Consider the following 22422-nt stretch of genomic DNA (forward strand, 5'->3'; position numbering starts at 1 on the left):
GTTGCTCTCATCTGTAGGATCCAGATGTGATCAACACCGCTTTGCCCGTAGAGTACGGCCCCCTCGTGGAAGAGGAAGAGAAGGTGCCCATGAGGCCCAAGGACCCCGAGGGCATCCCCCCTCTCCTGGTGGCGGCTCCCCAGCCCCGGCGGGAGGAGGGCCCCGAGCCAGCCGCGCCGCCCCCTCCGCCCGCCGCTTCCTCGGGCAAAGCCGGGAAGAAGCCCGCGGCCGCGGAGCTCGCCGTCCGGGGCCCCAGGGGCGCGGCCGCGGACGGGGGACACGTTAACATGGCCTTCGCTCCGTCCAGCGCGCCCTCGGAGCTGCACAAAGTCCAGGGCTCCCGAAACAAGCCCACCAGCCTCTGGAACCCGACCTACGGCTCCTGGTTCACGGAGAAACCCACCCCAAAGAACAGCCCCCCGGCCAAGCGCGAGCCGCCCGGCAGGGGCAGCCTGGGCCGCGAGGGCAGCTGCGGCGGCCCGTCCGCCGCGGCCCCCGGCCGGCTCCCCGGCGCCGCTCTGCTCCTCGAACCTTCCTCGCTGACGGCCGACGTGAAGGACGTGCCTCTGTTCCGGCTGCGTCACTTCCCCTGCGGCACCGTCCACTACGGCTACCAGCAGCAGGGCTTCCCCCCGGAGGCCGCGCCGGGCCGCTCCCCGGACCCCGCGCTCAAAGGCCAGGCCGCGCCCTGAGCCCCGGGGCCCCGCGCGCCCGCCCCGGGGCCGCGGCCGCAGCGCCGGGGAAGGGCCCCTGCACGGACCAGAGACCAGACGCCACCTTTCATTTTGTGCCAACTCGTGTTGACGTGCCGCATAAAAAGCTGTCTTTTCAAATTGCTTCAGAAAGCTTTTGAGCACGGGCTCATCCTGTTCTTGGAGAAGAACAGCTCATAAGCACGAGGCCCAGAAGGGGCTGCGTTGGGTTTCGGCGCAGTTGCGTTGGTGTCCAGGCCCTCCTGCTTCCTTCCAGCCCCGTGTGCCCTGCCTCCACGCCGTCCGAACTAGCCGCTCGTGTGTCTCCTGGTGGGAGGCGGAGGCGCGCCCTTACCTTGGTGACGCGGACCCGGACCCCTTGAGGGAACGCAAAGGAAGGGGGTGTCTGTAGTGAGTCAGCACAGGAAAGGCATCCGTGGGAGAGAAAAGTCACAGACAACTCACTGGAACGTCACTGTGGATGACGTTTGGATGCTTTCAACTGTGCTGATTCACCGAGGATCGGAAGATGTGGTGACCAGTTACGGTAGTCGAGAGAAAACGTGTCTACACTCATCTCAATGAAATGCAAATACTCCAAGTGCTTTGAGCATGATAAACACCAGTAGAGATCCAGAGAGTCAAACATCCTACTCATATACCTCATGCCTTAAGAAAACTCTCCTGCTAAAAGTGAACACCCGAGGGTGAGGTTTCCTTCCTGCATTGAAAACTCAAGATAAACGATCGATGACTTAGTTTTACGCCTTCCACGAAAATAAACTCCGATCGCTTAAAAAGAAAAAAATTGAGCAGCAGTGATACGTCAAAGCATAGAAACACATCCACTCAGGGGCATTAGTGTCAAATCTTGGAACAATTTCAAAAACGAGGGTTACCAAGTTGAAGTTTCTACAAGTAGCGCTGGTTCATTGGGGTAGCAGGCCCTCTGGTGGCCCTAAGGTCAGGTCCTAATGCGGAATCCTCCTTCCAGGTTTGTCTGTCCCTCCCTTAGGAGCCCATGTGATCCTAGCATACATGGGAGCACAAATTTGCTGAAATATGCACGGCATAATTTGTATACCTGTCACATACAGAGTAAAACAGAATTTGTGTCTCTGGGTGGCAATGAGTAAAGGAATGAAGGAACACTTGGAGTGTGGAGGTTACAGTGACTGGTTACAATGGGAATTCTGAAATTGGTTGTCACAGATGAAATGTATCTCCATGCAAACGAGTTGGGAATCTGTTAAATCTTACATGTGTACATATGCAATGATGCTTTATCGATAAGTTTTCATCTCATTCTTTCTGCACCCCCTTCATTCTCTTGCCCAGTTCTCTCCTGGCAGTAGCTGTGCCAAAACATCACTTTGGGAGGAAAGGATTTTTTTTATCGCTTGCTAGGCACCACGCATTCCCAAGCAAAAAGACTGCTCCCCTCCTTTCTCAATTTCACCTACATGGGAGGTGTCACTCTGGATGGGAAGGCCATTCTGTTCTAAGCCAAAAGACCATGAGTGGTCATTCTTCCTACCGTGGATGCCCTGCCCTAGCCAATAGTTCTGTACATCTCCAGAAGCACTGATACCCTGGAAACCACTTTTCCTTATCTTCCTAACTGTCAAACATATTTTCATCAGACACTCATGAAGATACACATCAACGAACTCATCTCTAAATACCTCTTATCAAAAAAGTTTTAGGTCATGCCTGGTGCAAAGTAAATGGTCTAATTATATAAACACTAATCTAACTCATAAACTACCCGATGGGGTCCGAGAATCACGCTTTGAGAAACACTGCGCTAAATGAGGATAATGACAGAGGAGCAGTCAAAACTGAGACGAACAATTTCATTTTATATTTGTAACACCAGTACCCAGTTAAACAGGGAGCATGCTACGTGGTTAAAAAGCCAACTCTTTCATGAACAAGGAAAAAATCTTATCCCTTTCTCTTCGTAAACGCTACGAATCCATTACATTTTCAGGTTGTGCCTTACTATCACTGAGAATGATGTGTTGATTCTAATTGTCTTTACTGGTATCAATTTTCATGTAAATGATAGTCCAATCTTAAAAGCCTGTATACATGGATAATAAACACCTCCACACTGAGACATGACGACCTCAAGATGTTTCATTTAACTCGCTGTGAGCCCTAGGTACCAGCACGATCTGAATCGGGACTGCTGTCCACTCGATATTGCTCCAGCCATATGGCTCCAGCAATTCACACAGATGCTGTGGACTCGCATATTTATTAAGTATGATGGAAAGTTTCACCTAGAACATGAAACAGGCACAATTAAAAGTCTGTAGAAGCTATGCTAATCAAACCATAAGCTAGTATAATTATTCATATCCCACATCTATAAAGAAGCTCATCGGAAGTTCATACCCATTCCACTGGAAAAGTGGCAATTTGTGAGGACTGACCGGTTTGTTAATATGTGGCACCTCAAAATTACAGCAAATCAAAAGAGCAGGAATAAGCTTTACTTTTCAGAAAGAGTGAGATCTACCTAGTAGTTAAAAGACCAGATTCTCTTGCCCCAGTTAGGAAGTGAGTCTGATAACTCCGCGGGTTATCAGACCTGTCTGTACGTCAGTGTCTCCACATACAAAATGAGGGTAATAAGTTCCCTTTCTCGCTGCCCCTCGGGGTGAGTATAAACTGTGCGAAAGCACAAGCGCTCCCTCTCACGCATCTAGAATTCCCAAGGGATCTGGGGCGGGGGGAAGAATTTCTGAGTCACTGTTTGTCTCCACATCCACCCTCCCCACCACTCCTGTCTGGCCCTCTCAGCTCTCCCATTCGTGCCATGTTGGTGTCATCTGTCACTTGGTTTAATGACAGTAGCAAGTCCTTTCAGCTCAAAAGAATGTAAAGATTTTCTACCACACTTAATGTTAAAAAAAAAAAAAAGCATCACAGAAAGGAAGATATCTAATCAATTTGACGACTTTTTAAAAAAATCTCTGGCACCTCCATACAGTTCTTGGTAAATTCTACAGCTGTAAGATCTTATGTAACTATGGATTAACTTTATCCTGTGAAATGTGGGGCTTTTACATCCAATTCATGGGGCACACCTCTAAGAAGCTCTAATTGATCAGGCTATGTTGATAAAGTTTCTCCAGTAACAGCAGGATTAAAATTCACATGAGCTTTATAAACCTAAAACACAATGCATATGAATCCAGCCTACTCTGAGTAGCAGATTTCTGATGACAAGATTCATACAATTGTATGACGTGTGTTGTCAATCTGTCTTTAGCTAATGACTTTTTAAATGGGTCCCCGAAGAACATACCGTTTGACTTTGCCAATTTCACTACAGCAGATGGTTCCCTGTGCTGTTGCGTGAACATACACAACAAAATCCAGCATTCCCATCATCCTCCACGAGATGCCCTAAAATGACAGATAATCATCGAGAACAAATAGTAAGGCTTCTAGTAAGATTCTGTTTTGATTCGGGGTCCGGAGTAGGTGTATTTAATTTTTAATGCACCACTCAAATATGAAGCTATTTTTAGCTCTAGCGTAACAATAACAATTTGGAAAGCTCCTGTAAATAAGAATATGCCCTAGGGTTGGGGGGAGGGAGGAGCACAGACTATAACCACAGCACTAAAGCGACGACTCTCCCGTCCCTCAGGGTCCAGTAAATAAGCTTGTTACCTCTGACTTCCGTGTAAGTGATGCCACCACAGGCTCACCTCAGGAGAGCCGCAGGTATCGAGTCTATTTGCAGCGCCATCCCCTGTCCACCTCTCCGAACCCTCTGCTTGACAGGTGCTCCGGCTGTTGCCCGCTCCATTCATCCACTAAGGCCTAGAGCCCCCCTGAAAGCAATTCTTCACAATTAGTTATCCCGCCATCACTAAAAGGCTCATTGGGCAGGTGCGTTCCAGCTGCTGTTAGTTGCAAGGGGGTCTTATTAAATGAACTTACTAAGCCTTCGCAGCCAATGTATTAACACTCCTTAGAGCATTTACACTTGGAGAGGCTATTTACCAATACAGATGACTATCAGACTGAGAAACCTCAGATGGTTATACTCTTTTGCATGGTTTAGCACTCACCGGTTATTTGAAAATCAGCAAGCAGGCTGAGTAGGAGTTAAGAATGTAGGTATTAGACAGCAATTACCTACCCACATGACTCAAGCAATTTAAACTCTTACTTCCTCATTGAAAAACATGAGCAGTTTGGTCTCTAAGGCCCCCTTCCAACTTTGAAGTCTGCTTGTGTAAGACTTCACCTCTGTGTAAGGGAAATCCAAACATCTGGCCCACAGTTGGCAGACATGATGGCATGTGCACGTGTGCTCAGGCACGTGCACGCATGCACGTGTGTGTGTGTGTGTGTGTGTGTGAGACTTCATTCATTCAGAGCCAAAGCCAATTAATTCAGTGCATAATCCCAGCAAGCCGAATTATATTTAATCTTTATACAAAAGTAGACCAGAAAGAATTTTAGCATCAGTTCTCTGTTTATTGTTCTTTTCAAAGAACTCTTTAACAACTCATAAAATCATTAACATAGAAAACGAGGTTCCTCTGGGGGTGGTTTCCTGAGTGAAGCAAAGCTGACACGGGACTATGGGAAGCATCTCTGTTTAATGACCCTCCTGCTCACCATCACACCATTCAGTTCTCTTTTTTTACATTTGCTACAATAGCAGCCTTATTAGCAAAGTAAGATCATACAACTTGTCACTCGAAGGTTATCTTTTACTGCACCTAACGCTGGATGATAGATCTGAAGCACCTTCTGTCCCAGAGTAACGAAGCCCAGGATAAGCCACCCGTCCCAGGCCGGGAGGTGTCTGGAGGCAGGCATCCGAGCAGGCAGCGTGGGAGCCTTATGATGAGGAATTCCCTAGTAACAGGAGCCCTTTCTCCCAGTCACCACTGGATTGGGTAGAGTCTCTCTTTTCAGGTTTGCGGAGATACCCGCTGCCACTGGGTGGCAAGTTTTGGAAACCTGTCCTGAATTAAGACCTTTACAGTGGATCTAGAAATCCCCAAAAGATAGCCAACTCCGAGTCCCACCATAAGAGAAGACAGTGAAGACTGCACAGAATTTTCTACGTTTTAGCGCATCTAACAGTTGAGGGAAAAACCAATTTTAATCATTTTGCATTATTTCAAAACAATATTTATGTGGTATTTCACAGCTCTCAGAGAAATAAAGTGAGGTTAAGCTCTTTTTCCTCATATATGTACCAGTAAGCAGCTGGGGATGTTTGAGAAAAGAAACTAAAGTAGGACATGATACTGGATTGTCCTCTGTCACATACCAGGGACCCTGAAGTGGGGCCTCAAGAAATAGCATGCCATTTCTTAATTCCCTAAATTCTGGTCCCGTCAAGAAAATGAAAAAAAAAAAAATCACATGAAAAAAGCATGCCATTTTTAACTGATATATATAATCTATTGAAATTCTTATTAGAAATCCATTTTTGGAGTTCCCTTGTGGCTCAGCAGGTTAAGAATCTGGTGGTGTCAGTGATGTGGTTTGGCCTCGATCGCTAGTCTGACAACTTGTGCATGTTGTGTGTGTGGCCAAAACGAAAATAACAGCAACAACACAACCAGAAACCCATTTTTACTGGCAGGTTCAATTCAGGAGACTGCAAATTTCACATTAATCCTCTTCTCTATTGTCTATAATGCAAAATCCACTTTCCTCTACCTTCAATATGGGACTTTTTATGACTATTACAATTCGTTTTAAAATCCATTTTAGGATATTTTTCCCAAAGACATTGCATAGTAACACCTATCCTTCACAGCAACTGCCAGGGACAGCCAACATCGTGAATACTGTTGATGGAGATTTAAGCTGAATCCGGGAAGTCATGTTAGAGAAAGAATAAAAAGAATGGCTTGAAACTGTGCATATAATTTTAACATGACTCATTTCCATGTCAGTCTGATTTTTTCTGTGAAAAATAATTAGTTCCGTCTTCAGGAAGGTAAGGGTACTGGGAGCAATGCCGTGATGGACTCTGTTGAGCTGGAGTGGAAGGAACTTAGCCTCTAGGAGATCAACAAAGGTCTAGGAGCACGCGGGAAATTCCATTTCACCAAATTCAAATTTGGTTCGGGGCAAGCAGATTCCTGAGACTCCCTATTTAATGTCATTTGTCCAATTCAGACAACTCTGCTTAAATACCCAATCCGGAAACCAAGTTCCTCTGAGGACAAAGAGGCATACAGGGTGTGCCTGCGTGTCAAGACCTGAATAGCTGCACTGGCAACAAAGCTGACGTCTGGGTTCATTTAGGATGTTAGAGCTGAAATTAAACCCTATTTATGATCGTTTTAAAAATGGCAGCAGTGATGACTGGGGACAGGTCATGTTTTAAGCTAACAGCCTCAATCTCAACACCCAGAGTATCTTCCTAACACAACTGAGAACGCAGCGCCCTCCTCAGCACCACGACCATACTTCCCTATTTGAATTGCAAAATGATGAGACGTGCAGTGGCCTTATCGTGAAGATGCTATTCATTACATGATATTCTAAAAAGACAAGAGGGGAAAAGGTTCCCACACCCGTCGGTGCCTTTCTCCTCAAGGGAAAAGGCGGAAAGGAGGTCCATTTCCACAAGCATAATGAAAATACGCTTTGTCAGTCTATGTTCCCATCTCCTCTGATTCCTCCACACACACTTCTTTCTCCCTCCTATAAAAAGAAGCAATGGGAAAAATTTTGCTAGGAAGAATTATTTTTGCCTCTGCCAGGGCATCCCACTCTGCTTATAATAAAATCTTAACACGACCTATTTCACTTGTTCAGCCCACACACAAGCACCATTAGGAATGTCTGTTGTATATTAAAACAGCTTATGTGACATTGTTTGTAAATAAGGGCCTATGTACCAAGGGATATTACTAAACAATTACTAAAAATATATGTGATAATGTGAGTTTTGTATTAACTACTGTGTGTGTAATATAAATAAGTGCAGTGAAGCAAAGGGCATGAAGAAAAATGAAAAATAAATTCTCCTACGTGCTTGCCATGTGGTGATACCCAGCATATGTCTCTGAGTCAATCATTTAGAAAACAAATATCCAATGAACAGTTAAAATTACTAGATCTATCTCCTAATTAAGAGCCATTCTTGGAGTTCCTGTTGTGGCTCAGTGGAAACAAACCTGACTAGCATCCATGAGAACGTGGGTTTAATCCTCGGCCTCGCTCAGTGAGTTAAGGATCCAGTGTTGCCATGAGCTGGGGTGTAGGTCACAGACATGGCTCAGATCTGGCATTGCTGTGGCTGTGGTGCAGGCTGGCAGCTGTAGCTCTGACTTGACCCCTACCCTGGGAATTTCCATATGACACACCTGCAGCCCTAAAAAAGAGAAAAAAGAAAAAAAAAAAAAACACAATTCTTAACACATTAGGTCTCTAGCCATTGATCAATGTGGCTTCAATAATATTATCACACAGCCTAACTAGGTAGATCCAAAATAAAGCTCTGCATTTCGGGGCCGTGCACCCCTGGCTGAGATGGTCCCTTCTCGCCATGCGAGACACCACACGTTGCTGTGTTCTCTAAATTATCATCATCCACCACAGAGATGCGAAGCCACCCCACGGAAAACAGAGGGGCAGGAAAGCGACCCCACTGTGTCTCTCCTGCCCCCTTCCGCCTGTCTACCCTGACACCCAACATCTATCTTCTTCATGTCACTCTTTGGGGGTCACGTTGGGCTTCCGTGATTTAAAAAGCTCTCTTGTCCTTTGTCCCCCCTCACCCAGCAAAATGGACGCGTTCCAGGCCTGGTCTCCCAAGGCTGAGGCTGGAGAGACAGTACCTCCGCCTGACACTCTCGGGGGCCTCCCTGCCTCTGTTCATTCCGCAAACGTTTCCCGGGCGTGTAGAGGTGCCGAGTGTTATTCCAGGGCTTAGAGATGAAGCTGTGAACTTTGTCAAAATCCATCCCTCAGTCCAGTGCGGGAAGGAAGAAGGAATGAGAAAAAGTGTCGCCTGATGGAGGGGTGGTAAATGCCAAGGAGAAAAATCAGCCGTGAGAGCAGCTGAGGCGCCTGGGAGGCCATTCAGGGCAAGGGACTCCCCAAGACCACAAGGCCTCAGGTCAGATTCAGATTCTGTAGCAAACGTTTTAAGCTCTTAAAAAAATGCTCCCACCAAACTACCTTAATATACAGAAACAAAGCCTTTTAGTAGAATGTAGATCCTTGTTTATATATTCTTTTTTAATCTATAAACACAAAGTGTTCTATACCCCCCTAAATAAACAAGCGAAATCCCACCGGTATAAAAGATAATGAAGCAGTTCTAGAAAACCACAGAAAGACATTCTTTTTCTTAAATAGCTCTCTGTCCATCAAAACAATACAAGAGGAGGGTGCCTGAAAACATCACTTTATTTGCGGAATAGAAGCAGGGTGCCTTTAAGACTCTACATAGAGGGATGAGACAAAGCCAACTCATCACTGTAAGAAAAAAAAAAAAAAAGCTAAATACAAAAGCATGTGTGCTCTGAGTGCCTGAGAAAAGGAGAGTTGCAGGCAGGGTCGATGACAACATTCCAAACCAAAACAGCGTCCCTTTTTATTGTTAATGCTCAAGAAGTGATCTTTGAATGACGTAAGCAAAACACAACTGGAAACACCTCATTTGACATACAGTATATGTAGACATACACAGTACATGGATTTAATGATTCTAATCTAAACATGAGAACAAGCGGTTCTCTGACCTCAAAATAAATTCACTGTTGGCATTACTGTTTCTAACTTACAGGGTTTTATATTTAACAGGAAGAATTACGGACCCCCAGCTTCAGTGTAGTCATGGATTTCATGGTAACGTATAAATAGAGTTTTTAAGAAATAAACTGTATAATAAAATAAGTTTACTTTTGAAACACAGTACAGTCATTTTCTTCGATCAAAAATATTCCTTAATTATAAAGCAGCCTTATTTTGCAAATGTATTTCAGGAAAATAGCTCTAGTAATATTTGAAATTTCACACTTTTTAAAAAAGGCAGCAAAGCAACGGAGTTTAGATTTTAAATAGTATACTGCAAAATAGTTCAATGTATTATTTCTAAGCACAAAGCAAGCTCCATTCTGAAGGATGCCTTTAATCTTATAAAGCAAACTGTTCTGATATTTCTATGGTGGTTTAGAGTCTAAATATCTACAATAAAAGATAAATCTTTATATATATAGGCATAAACTTCAATACGTACCCACAGCACAACCGCCTGCATTATGACATCGCTCTATTATGACAAAGCTCAGTTTGTTAACGTGCGCTCACAAAGAAAATAACAGCATAATACAGTTCTGCAACTTTTTAACAGGCTGAATTCCGCAACAATTAAAGATATGAGAACAGCAATGATAGCAAACACACACCAGCTTTATGAATAATAAAAGAAAAAATCGAGGACCCATAAACATTTAAATGAATTACTACTACATTCTTCGTAACACATCTTCATTTGCTCTTGTGTCCTAAATAGAATGTTTTTAATGTGTTTCATATCCCAGGAGGAGACGATGGCAAATTCTCCACAAAGAGGAAAGTGCATTATATTTTCTTTTCAAAGTGCTTCCTATGTGTGTGTTTCATAGCTATGTCCAGTAAGGAAGTTAAATCAATAAGGTGCAAAAAGTTCTAATCATGACTCGCATTCATAACCCTGGAAACTGAGTTTCCGACTTCCACCTGGATGAGGAAGTCACCAAAACAGAAGAAAAATCTGAGACGACACCCTCTGTGGAGAGGAAAGAGCCCAAGCCAAGGTCGGGAGACCCTGTTCTAGCCTCCGCTGGGATAGCCAACCAGTCCGTGCCCGGGGTAAGAAGAGGAGCTTCGGCCACTGGCGGCAAACACCTTTACCCCGACCAGAAAACCTGCCCCAGGCAGACAGCTCGTTGGTACAGAAAGAGAAAGGAAAGCTCTGCAAACACTTGACAGGAAAAGGTCATGAGAACACCTTAGGTTCCCCAAAGTTAGTGAAAATCTTCCCCGTTATGGCGCATGAAAAATCCACCCTTCTGTGCAAAAACGAGACAGAGTCAGCAACATCAGTCAGTCACCTAATGGCACATTTTGCCCCAAGTTTCAGAATTTTTCTTGGGTCTAAAGCTTTAAAAAAAATTTAAAAAAAAAAAGGCTTATTTTGAAATTGGTTTAAGAGGACTGTGCGTCCCACAGTTCCTCTAGCCTTTTAAAGGAGTCTCTGCATTGTTGTAATGGTTTTTATGAAGATAACTGTGTTTTGAAATTCTAAATAATGGCTAAATAAACTTTCATGGACTCTACCTTATACTGTGTATATTATATATGCATATATTATGTCTGCACGTGTGCGTGAGCTCACTCGATACGGCAGACGTTAAACTCAGCAGTTCTCGTCCACGAGCTTTGCCCCATTTATTCCCCGGTAGGTCACCCGGCTCGGCCTGACGAGGACGCCGTGGTTGGGCTTGCAGGTGAAGTAGCGCTTGTCTCCCACGGCCCCGTCGTTCTTCCCCTTGGCACTTCGAAGCTCCAGTCCAAGCCAGATCCCGGAGGCAAAGTCCGTGGGGCCCACGTACCTGACGGTGCCCATCTCGTTGGAGCTGGTGAGGAGGACCTGGGAGCCCTCGTGCAGCTTCACGCGCCCCTCCAGGCCGCCCGTGGTGCTGCTGCTCCAGCTGCGGCGCAGCGCGGGCTTGGACCTGTGCAGGGGGAACGGGAGAGACACTCTGAGGCTTGAGAGCCAGGTCCATGTGCCCTGCTGGCGGCCGGACGCATTCCCAAAGGAGAGACTTTGATGTCACAACGTGATGTTTTTCATTCTAAAGAGCAACCTTAGGATACACTTTTGTTTACCATCAAAAAGGTGTTAACACTACCCTCACACGGATGTAAGATTTCACTAGCAATTCATACATGCACATGCCCTCCGCAAAATAGCAATTAGAAAACAATACACTATACCTACGTAATAAAGCAAAACAAAAACAACCTAGTCTTTTGGTGGTGGTAAATTAAAGTTACCTTCTGTTCACCTTTCAAATATTTCTTTACATGAAAACCATTTTTAAAAACAGGTGAGCAACAACGTTGGAAACTACACGCGCGCGCGCGCACACACACACACACACACACACACACACACACAGAGAGACCTCCCTAAATGAACTCCACTTACATTAAAGGGTTCACCACTCTCCTTCCCGCTACTATTAGGGTGCACCCTTGCTGCCTGGAGCAGGACCCCTCTCCTTTTCTCTACAACAAAACATTACGTATGACATACTGCCTCCAAGCACCTGCCACCAGCCTGACCTGATGACACAGCTCCTGAAAGGCACACGTGGAGCCAGCCAAGGCCTCCTGCCAAAACTGCCCAGAGCTTCCTCCACTATCCCCAGGAAGTAGCCGACCCTGCATCTCACCCCAAACAGAAACATGACCAGCCCCCTGCTGACCTATGACCCGAGACCTCCCCAAACAGTCATCTGGAGGTCAACTCCAGTGGAACCTTCTACCCGCCAGCCAGTCCATTGCTCCTCCAAGAGACACCCATTCTCCTCAGCCTCAGAGCGGGGATGAGACCCTGTTGCTAAAACTGTGTGGGGCCCCAACTGAGCAGAATCTGGGTCCTGCTTGTTTTCTAGTTCATTTCACTCCTGTCATTTTAATACATTCTCATTTCCTCCCATGGACAACTCTGGAGAAGAGCCCTCGAATTCTATGGGCAGGAGAACTGAGGTCCAAAGCCTGTCTTCTGCCACACCTGATCAATTCTGGTTATAAAATGTCATGGAAAAATAATATTTACCATGTCAAATGCACAAATATAATGATAGAGTTAACAAAGAAACGCATAATACCTGTCAGAAAAGTATAAATCTTTAGAGTACACAAAAGCAAAGTGAAAAGGTTTTGTTCCTGGATAGAAACACACACACACATACACACACACACGTGGTGTGTGTGTGTGTACATATATATGTATATATATATAAATCCTCCCAAAAGTGATTTTTTTTCATCCTGATGAAATTACTCCACATTTCACGTAATGGCAGGCTCTTTCATTTCTCGAGCACTCACTAAGTGTCAAACACTTCACATACGTTATCTCATCCAACCCCACCCAAACCAGCGAAGCAGATATTATCTTCTAACTGAAGGGAATTTGAGGGTAAGAAGAATTAAGCTATTTGCCTAAGGTCAGAGAGAGGAGAACTGGGCTCACGTCCACGGCATCCAAGCACAAAGGCCAGGCTCTCACACCCGTAATGGGTACGAATGATTAAGAAAAGGTTGAAAAATAATAATATGGAAAGATTTACAAGGCCATTACGTTAAATTATAAAGTTACAGTAATTAAAACAATGTGGCCCTGCATAAGAATATACTTTTAAACAACACAGGAAAGACATTTTAGAAAAATACATACAATTATTTCATATATGACAAGAAGTAAAACTTCAAAGCCGAGGGACAGGAATAAACATTCCAATTGGGAATGCTATAAAACTTGGTTATTTATTTGGAGGAAAAGAATATGATTCTTGCCACTCACTGCATGTTTAAATAAATCCCCAATAGATCAAAGAGTTAAATGCACAAATTGGAAAGAAAACTAGAAGAAAATAAAGTTGGATATTTACCTGAACACACATGGGTGGGGAGGGAGGGAGACAGACACACATTTGAAAAGTATGGCACCTGTTAGTTAAATTATTAGTTATCATGTATTATTATGCCAGAAAAATGTTTTCACATCATAGCAGTTTTTAAAAACACTGCAAAAGTCACACTGAGGAAAACTGTTAAAGAATATAGGATATTTTAAGGGAAAACTCTTTCAAAGGGTATATGGAATATGATTCCTCAAACTTTGCTTTAAAATTCAGATACACGCATTAGAAAAAAGTTGGCAAAGAATATGACAAAATGCTAATAGTGAGTCTCACTTAAGTGATACAATTATAATCTCTGTCTGCATTTAGTTTATTATAATTTTTCAAATTTTGTGCAATCCATTTTCATAATCAAAAAAATTTCAAAGAAAGAAATAATAAAGAAATGCAAAATCTAAGCTAAAAATTAATGCTTTTGGTAAAGATCTAACATTCCAATAAGAAGGATTTAATTCAAGTTATGTCAAAGCTTTAAAAACCCCAGGAAGTGAGAAATTTAGAAATTACACTATATCTGAGAGCTATGTTTACTCATTCAAAAACATTAATTGATCACCTATGAAATGACAGGTCCAGGGCTAGGTTCCAGGCATGCATGCAAAGTGACCTGTAAAATGTTACAGATGGTGCAATAAAGACTGTGGAGGGTGCAGGAGGAGCACAAAAGAGGGAGAAATCTATCTCCCCTTAAGGCCCACGGGAAGACACCTTAGTGAGGAAGTGACACTTGGGTAAACTTGACAGATGAGTAGACAGAAACAGGAAGGAGACATAATCAAGGCAACAAAATAGACGATGTGTTACTTTAAAACATTTTTTTTTTTTAACAGCACAGAGTTTAGTGAACTGCTAGTCACTTATGAGGATTTTACCGCAGGAGAAAATTCAGGAAAACAGACAGGCCTTTGCACGCTGGCCAGTCCGTGTGGACCTGGCTCTGCATTTGAGAACTCAAAAGCTTTAGGGGCGGGGCAGGAAGTGAAAACGCGTGATGTGACATGATGGCACCTGCGGCAGACTGGATCCCGAGTTCCGCCCGGAGACGTTCAGACCTGAGCTGACCAAATACCTCGTGTGGACAGGCTGGCTCCACAGACACGAAAAACACAGGGCGGAGCTAAGGGGAGGAGGAGGAGGAGGTGCGGCCACGGACGCAGGCTGGACGCCGGGGGTGTGAGGGAGCAGCCCGTGCCTACCAGGTGGCGGTGGCGCCGGCGACAACTCCCTGTCTTCATTATTACCCCCATGCCCGTCCCGTGTTAGATACCCTGCGACTCAGAAGACAGAAGAGCTGCTCCCAGCCCTTCCATCCCCTCTCCCTCTGAAGGGGAGCGCTCACAGCACCCCCTCACCACGCCACCCGGGGCAGCACCTCTGCCCTGGCCGGCGGCTGCTTCCCTCTCCTCGGTCCTCTTCCGCCCACGCGGGGCAGTCATGCCCTGTGCCCGAGTCCTACAGGTTTCTTCCCCAGGGATCCTCCTCATCGCTGACTAGATTTTCCCTGTGTCTTCGGGAGGAATCTTTTATTTCCATGTGAATAAACAAGAAAATGCTCAGCTATGGAAACTCATTTTTTTCAACCCACATTCTTTAGAATACAACACGCTTCCAGATGCACATCAGCACAGTATACAGTGACCCTTGTCCCCTCAGCAGAAGGTCGTCCCCATGACAAAAATGTCTCTTACCCCTAAGATCAGCGACAGGTTTCCTAGGACCTGGCAACTCCTAAAGTCTTTCTTTTGCTCCTTATAACACTGATCACCAAACATTTGGTCACATATTTTATAAGTAAAAAGTAAATTAATAAAATTTAAGTTGATTATATATCCTCAATTGAGTATGTTTTTTTGGTTTGTTTTTTTTTTTTGTTTTTTTTTTTTTGTCTTTTTAGGGCTCTACCCGTGGCCTGTGGAGGTTTCCAGGCTCGGGGTCTAATCTGAGCTGCAGCTGCCAGCCTACACCACAGCCACAGCAATACCAAATCCAAGCCATTTCTGTGACCTACACCACAGCTCACGGCAATGCCGAATCCTTAACCCACTGAGCGAGGCCAGGATCAAACCTCGTCCTCATGGATGCTAGTCAGGTTCATTTCCACTGAGCCGCAATGGGAAGTCCCTGTTTATTCCTTTTTTTAAACAGATACTAGTGTCAATTTGCAAAGTATCAGTAGAGTTTCATTCATTTTTCTTTTCAAAGAAAACCAACAGAAGTACTGGTTGTTCCCTTCTCATGTCAACACCTCACCTTGTTGAGATCTTTCTCCTCCCCCTGCTTCTCTGTTTCATGTTCATCACTCCCCAACATCTCTGATTTTGATACCTCTCACCCTTCAAAATCCTTTATATCCTGATTGTTTCTTCTCAGTCACTTCTTCCATTCTGCCCAAGAACTCTTAAATGTCTTTGATAAACTGGAGCATAAACCAATTGCCCTTAACCTCTTTTTCACCTACTTAAATGAGGAGACCGATTTTCAAATCTTAAAATTAGTAAAGGTTCTGAGGAAGGGGAAAAAAACAAAACACGCCCCCAACCCTGCTAAACAGTACCTCACAGTGCCTCAGGGCCCGTCGGGGTTCTCAAGTGACATTTCAGATCTTTGCGAGCCTCCGCATAAGTTCATGCCGGGTGACCACACAAACTACCTGTCTGTTGCTCAGCTGATTGTCAAGTTCTAGAGCACGGGCTCTGACGTCTAGGGGCTTCTAGGGCCCCATCACTAGTGCACTTCCCTACTCAGCTACCCCCCCCCCCCCGGGCACTGTTCATGGATTAATTGGGAGGATTTAAAATTAAAAAAAAAAAAAAAGAACTCCTTCATCCAATCAGTCTAGAAGCGCCTCATATTCCTGAAAAAATAATAAAGTTTCTACAAGTCTCAGAAAACTATTACAGGGAGTAAAGTGGGCCTGGGGGAAATAAATATAAATAAAAAGGAGAAAAGGAAATTCTGTCTACAAAGGAACAACAACAACAACAAAACCTTGGTGGAGTCCCATGTGGCTCCGTGGGTTAAGGATCCTGCATCATCACCGCAGTGGCTTGGGTGGCTGCTGAGCCGTGGACTTGATCCCTGCTCCAGGAATATCTGGAGGCCCAGGGTACAGCCATAAAAAAAAATTTTTAAAGCCCTTTGAGCAATAAATTCTACCAGAAAAAATGGGAGTGTTTTTTAAAATAATAGTTAAGATTACCGTAAGCAAATAGGCCTGACATTTCTTCCATGTACTGCCCAAAATATTAAATCAGTTTTCAATTAAGTAATAAATTACAGTTTCAAATCAATCCACTCGATTCAATGAGAACACAACAAATAAATTCCTCCAGCTTTTATTACCTACTAAACCTCTTTGAAAAAAATATCCAGTATACTACTTTTAGTGACTGGTGACACTTTTAATCGAGCTTGCAAAGGAGGGAGGAACAACTCTTCTCACTGATACACTCATCACACCTTTTCTCCTAAGTGTTAAAATTCTACCAAGCAACGTAAAAGATACAAAATCCCACTTTTCTTCCTTCACAGAATCCTGTCATGTTCATCTTGAAAGGTGTTTTTCATAAATCCTCATAATACTCACTTGGCAAAAGCATTTCTTCTGTTAATCTCTTTTTGGGAGGAAGCAGAAGTTGTACTGAAACTTCTCCTAAAACCTAAAAATCAAAGTTGAGGTCAGAAGAGGAAAAAATAAATCACAAATTCACAGTATTGGTTAAAAGTTATCTTTCATCGTTTCTTCTGCAGACATTCCATTTTACCCAGGGTTTCTCTGGAAATAGAAAGCAAAGCAAATAAGTGCATACAGAAGGTAACGGGAGTTTAGATTTCTTGACAACGGTTAACCTTACCTTTCTCATCAAACTAGGCACACACATGAATAAGTTAAGATCGTGACATTACTTTTGGAGGTTTTTATTATAAACTTTCCTGAAAACCAAACAAAACCAAATTGTACATTGATAAAGCTGAATCTTTTTACTCTCAAATATTATAATCTTAATAAGTTATATGAAAAAAGAGAAAAGGATAAAAATGGCTTATAAAACACTATCATTTAAAAGACTGAAGGATACATCTCAGGGCTTATGATTGTTGGCATCCCCGAATGACGGAGTTATAAAAAAAGACTTCACAAAAGGTACATCTTTAAAAAGATGTTTTTAAAAAAAGAATGGGATCTCCAGTTCTGGCAGTCATGGCAGACCAGATGTGCTGAATGAGGCTCCTGAATGAAGCAAGTGTAATTTAAAACGACTATAATTTCTTTTTTTAAAAAAATACTGTTAAGCTCACACAAATGGCACCATTTCAAAGAGACCAAAACCAGAAAGAAAAACCATGAGAGGTTCTCCCCAAAGCAATACCACCTTGTACCCCAGGAGTGCACTGCCCTCTAGGGAAGTGGGGCTTCCGCCTCCCTGGCTGCACACAGCCCCAAAAAGCGCACCCTCAGTGTAAGGTTAAATGAGAAATAAAATGAAATACCGCTTGGATGAAGACAAAGGAAAGTGGCTCGGGTCAACCCTAAAGTGCAGAAGGCAAATTTTTCTCTGCTGAAAAGCTGTGATAATAAACCAAATTCATTCTATCTGTGTAATATAAAAACAACAACATTGCAGAGAATGTAAATTAAAGTAGTCTGGGTTGGCAGTGCCTCTAGGCAACTGTCAGCAGTAGATACAGGCATACCTCAGAGATAATGCAGGGTTGGTTCCAGACCACCACAATAAAGCAATTATCTCAACAAAATGAGTCACACATTTTTTGGTTTCCCAGTGCATATAAAATTATTTTGATCCTATACTGTGATCTATTAAGTGTGCAATAGCTTTAAGTCTAAAAAGCAATGTACCTTAATTTAAAAATGCTTTAGGGAGTTCCTATTGTGGTGGAGCAGAAACAAATCTGACTAGTGCCCATGAGGACTCAGGTTCAATCCCTGGCCTTACCCAGTGGATTAAGGATCCTGCTGTGGCGAAGGCTGGTAGCTGTAGCTCCAACTCGACCCCTAGCTTGGGAACTTCCATATGCTGTGGGTGCGGCCCTAAAAACAAAACAAAACAAAACTTTATTGTTAAAAAATGCTTTCCATCATCTGAGCCTTCAGGGAGTCACAATCTTTTTGCTGCTGGATGGGCTTTTCTCAACCGCTGCTGACTGATCTGGGTAGTGGTTGCTAAAAACTGGTGTGGTGATTTCTTAAAATAAGACAACGGTGAAGTTTGCCACATTGATTGACTCCTTTTTTTTTTTCTTTTTGCCTTTTCTTGAGCCGTTCCCTCGGCATATGGAGGTTCCCAGGCTAGGTGTCAAATCGGAGGCCTATGGCAGAGCCACAGCAACGCGGGATCCGAGCAGCATCTGCGACCCACACCCCAACTGATGGCAACGCCAGATCCTTAACCCACTGAGCGAGGGGAACCTCATGGTTCCTAGTCGGATTCGTTAACCACTGCACCAAGACGGGAACTCCGATTGACTCCTTTTTTTGTTGTTGTTGTTCTTTTTACAGCTACACCTGTGGCATATGGAAGTCCCCAAGCTAGGAGTCAAATCCCAGCTGCAGCTGCTGGTCTATGCCACAGCCACAGCAACACCAGATCTGAGCCACGTCTGTAACCTACACCACAGCTCATGGCAATGCCAGACCCTTAACCCACTGAGTGAGGCCAGGGATTGAACCCACATCCTCATGATACTAGTCGGGTTCTTAACCTGCTGAGCCACAACAGTAACTCCTGACTGACTCTTTCATGAATGATGTCTCAGTGCGGCATGCAATGCTCTTCAATAGCATTCTACCCACGGTAGAACTTCTTTCAAAATTGGAATCAATTCACTCAAACCCTGCTGTTGCTTTATCAACTAAGTTTATCTAATATTCAAATTCTTTTTGTGTCATTTCAACAATTTTCATAGCATCTTTACCAGGAGTAGATTCCATCTCAAGAAACCACTTTTTTTTTTCTTTCTTTCTTTCTTTTTTTTTTTTTTTTTTTTTTTGCTCATCCATAAGAAGCAACGTCTCATCTGTTCAAGTTTTATCATGAGGTTACAGCAATTCAGTCACCTTTCAGGCTCCATTTCTAATTCTCTTACTATTTCTACCACATCTGTAGTCACTTCCTCCAATGAAGTCGTGAACCCCTCAAAGTCATCCACGAGGATTGGCACCAACATCTTGGAAGCTCCCTTTAACGCTGGTATTTTGCCCTCTCCCCATGAATCACAAATGTTCTGCATGGTACCAGAATGGTAAATCCTTTCCAGAAGGTTTTCAAAAGACTTTGCCCAGATCCATCAGAAGAATCACTATTTATGGCAGCCACAGCCTTACTCGAAGTAAATACTAAGAGTTGGAAAGAAGTAGATACTAAGAAGTAATAGAAGTAAATACTAAGAAGTAAATACTAAAAGTAAAAAGAAGTAAATACTAAGAGTTGGAAGTCTTAAAATTACTCTTTGATCCATGCAGAATGGATGTTGCGTTAGCAGACATAAAGCAACATGCATCTCCATCAGAATTCTTGGGTGACCAGGTACATTGTCAATAAGCAGTCATATTTTGAATGGAATCTTTTTTTCTGAGCAGTACGTCTCAACAGCAAGCCTAAAATATTCAGTAAGCCATGTTATAAGTACATGTGCAGTCATCCAGGCTTTATTGTTCTATTTACAGAGCACAGGTAAGTAAATTTACCATAATTCTTTTTTTTTTTTTTTTTTGGTCTTTTTTGCTATTTCTTGGGCCGCTCCCACAGTATATGGAGGTTCCCAGGCTAGGGGTCGAATCGGAGCTGTAGCTGCCGGCCTACACCAGAGCCACAGCAACGTGGGATCCGAGCCCCATCTGCAACCTACACCACAGCTCACGGGAACGCCGGATCCTTAACCCAATGAGCAAGGGCAGGGACCGAACCCGCGACCTCATGGTTCCTAGTCGGATTCATTAACCACTGTGCCACGACAGGAACTCCCCAAAATTTAGCATAATTCTTAAGTGTCCCAGGATTTTCAGAATGGTGATTAAGCACCGGCTTCCACTTAAAGTGACCAGCTGCATGAGCCCCTAACAAGAGAGTCAGCCTGTCCTTTGAAGTCTCACATGGACTTGTCTTCTCTAGCTATGAAAGTCTTAGACGGCATCTTCTTCCAATGGAAGGCTGTTTTGGGAGTCCCTGATGTGGCTCAGTGGTAACAAACCCGACTAGCATCCATGAGGACACGGGTTCAATCCCTAGCCTTGCTCAATGGGTTAAGGATCTGGCGTTGCTATGAGCTGTGGTGTAGGTCACAGATGTGGCTCAGATCTCACATTGCTGTGGCTCTGGTGTAGGCCAGCAGCTATAGCTCCAATTTGACTCCTAGCCTGAGGTATGGCCCTAAAAAGCCGGGGGGTGGGGGTGGGTGGACGGGGAAGGCTGTTTCATCTACACTGAAAACCCATTTTTTGTGAAGCCATCTTCGTGAATGATCTTAGCTAGATCTTCAGCACTTGCTGCTTCACTTTACACTTTTATGTTATGGAGCTTCTTTCCTTAAACCTCATGAACCAACCTCAACTAGCTTCAAACTTTTCTTCTACAGCTTCCTCCCCTCTCTCAGCCTTCATAGAATTGGAGAACTAGGGTCTCACTCTGGATTAGGCTTTGGCTTCAGGAACTGTTGTTGCTGGTTTGATCTTCTGTCCAGACCATGAAAAACTGTCTCCATATCAGCAAAAAGGCTGTTTATTATCATCTGTGCATTGACTGCCCTCAAGAACTTTTCCTTTGCATTTACAACTTGGCGAACAGTTTGGCACAAGAGGGCTTTAGACCAAATGCCTTCCTCGTTAAGTTTAATCATTTCTAGCTTTTGATTTAAAGTGAAAGACATGGGACTCTTCCTTTCACTTGAACACTCAGAGGCCATCATATGGTTATTAACTGGCCAACTTTCAATATTGTTGTGTTTCAGGGGACAGGAAGGCTTGAGGATGGGAAGAGAGATGGGAGAATGGCCATCAGTGGAGCAGTCAGAACACACACAGTGTTTATTAAGTTTGTCATTTTATATGGGCGCAGTTCATAATGCCCCAAACAATGATAGTAGTAACTTCAAAGATCACGGATCCACCATGACAAACATAATAAAAATGAAAAAGTTTGAAAGACAGTGAGAATTACCAATGTGTGACCCAGAAAAATGAAGTGAGCAAATGCTGTTGGGAAAATGGTGCCAACAGACTTGCTCAAGGCAGGGTTGCCACAGACCTTCGATTTGTAAAAGAATACAATATCTGAGAAGCACACACAAAAAAGGAAAGCACAATCAAAGAAGGTGTATGCCTGTATAATCTTCTCAGGAAGCATCAACCTAGACTTCAAAGAATCTCCATACATTCAATCTAAGTGAAAGAAGCATTTCACAATAATCAATTACAAAACATATAAGGAAAGAAGGTGCCCTAAGTTAGGCTCGCCAGAAATAGATGGCAGAATCAGACCCACAAATGTTACAGGTATCAAATTATTAAACATAAAAGGTAAGGATAAAAGAAATGGTTGATAGCATAAAAGAAAAACTTGAAAATATGAGGAAAAATAAGTGACAAAAATTTGCAACTAGATTTACCAGAATAAAAAAGAAATAAAAAATGTGTAATTAAAAAACTCTGCAGCCCGATGAGACAGCAGAATAAACATATTCTTTCTCAAGAAAGAATCAAGAAACAGAAAGATAACTCTAAAGATATCCAGCACGCAGTCCAGAGAGACAAAGCTGTGGAAAATATGGAAGAGGCATGGGAAAATGAAAAGTAGACTATACTACTCATCAGAGTTTCAGAAAATGACAACAAAGAAATATTTTCAGTATATGGGCAAGAATTTTACAGAATTAGTCAAAGATACTAATTCCCAGATTCAGGAAGACCCAAAATGCCAAACAGAACCAACAAAGGGAAATCTCCATCTGGACACAATCACAGTAAAACTGCAGAACATAAAGAAATAGACAAGATCTTTAAAGCA

At 43.5% G+C, this 22422-nt stretch overlaps 2 protein-coding genes across 22 annotated transcripts in view; one reads left to right on the top strand and one right to left on the bottom strand.

The window, feature by feature from the left end:
- Nucleotides 1-2816, top strand: part of ALK (ALK receptor tyrosine kinase) — an 805341-nt gene extending 802525 nt beyond the window's left edge. For all 3 annotated transcript variants that reach the window (XM_085019699.1, XM_085019698.1, XM_085019700.1), the window contains one exon: nucleotides 18-2816. In XM_085019699.1, coding sequence (XP_084875825.1) covers nucleotides 18-692 — 675 coding nt within the window. In that variant the 3' untranslated portion in view covers nucleotides 693-2816. The remainder of the gene's footprint in view (nucleotides 1-17) is intronic.
- A 6276-nt stretch (nucleotides 2817-9092) lies between these two features.
- The window catches only part of CLIP4 (CAP-Gly domain containing linker protein family member 4), an 83204-nt gene continuing 69874 nt past the window's right edge, over nucleotides 9093-22422 (bottom strand). For 11 of the 19 annotated variants that reach the window (XR_014842343.1, XR_014842344.1, XR_014842345.1 and 8 more), the window contains 2 exons: nucleotides 16989-17061; nucleotides 9093-11422 (listed from right to left, as the gene is read on the bottom strand). Coding sequence is in view for 12 of the 19 variants with exons in the window: in XM_085019701.1 (XP_084875827.1) it covers nucleotides 11104-11422; nucleotides 16989-17061 (392 nt within the window). In the remaining 7 variants the exon portion in view is untranslated. Of the gene's footprint in view, nucleotides 11423-16782; nucleotides 17062-22422 lie in introns of those variants that run through there. The other 8 variants (XR_014842347.1, XR_014842342.1, XM_085019706.1 and 5 more) reach the window with 2 other exon arrangements.

Source organism: Sus scrofa, chromosome 3 (assembly GCF_054392235.1).
Source record: "Sus scrofa isolate SSC_HxYL_T2T_F1_AM1 chromosome 3, Sscrofa_HxYL_maternal_Yorkshire_Landrace_v2.0, whole genome shotgun sequence".
NCBI classification, from domain to species: Eukaryota; Metazoa; Chordata; class Mammalia; order Artiodactyla; family Suidae; genus Sus; species Sus scrofa.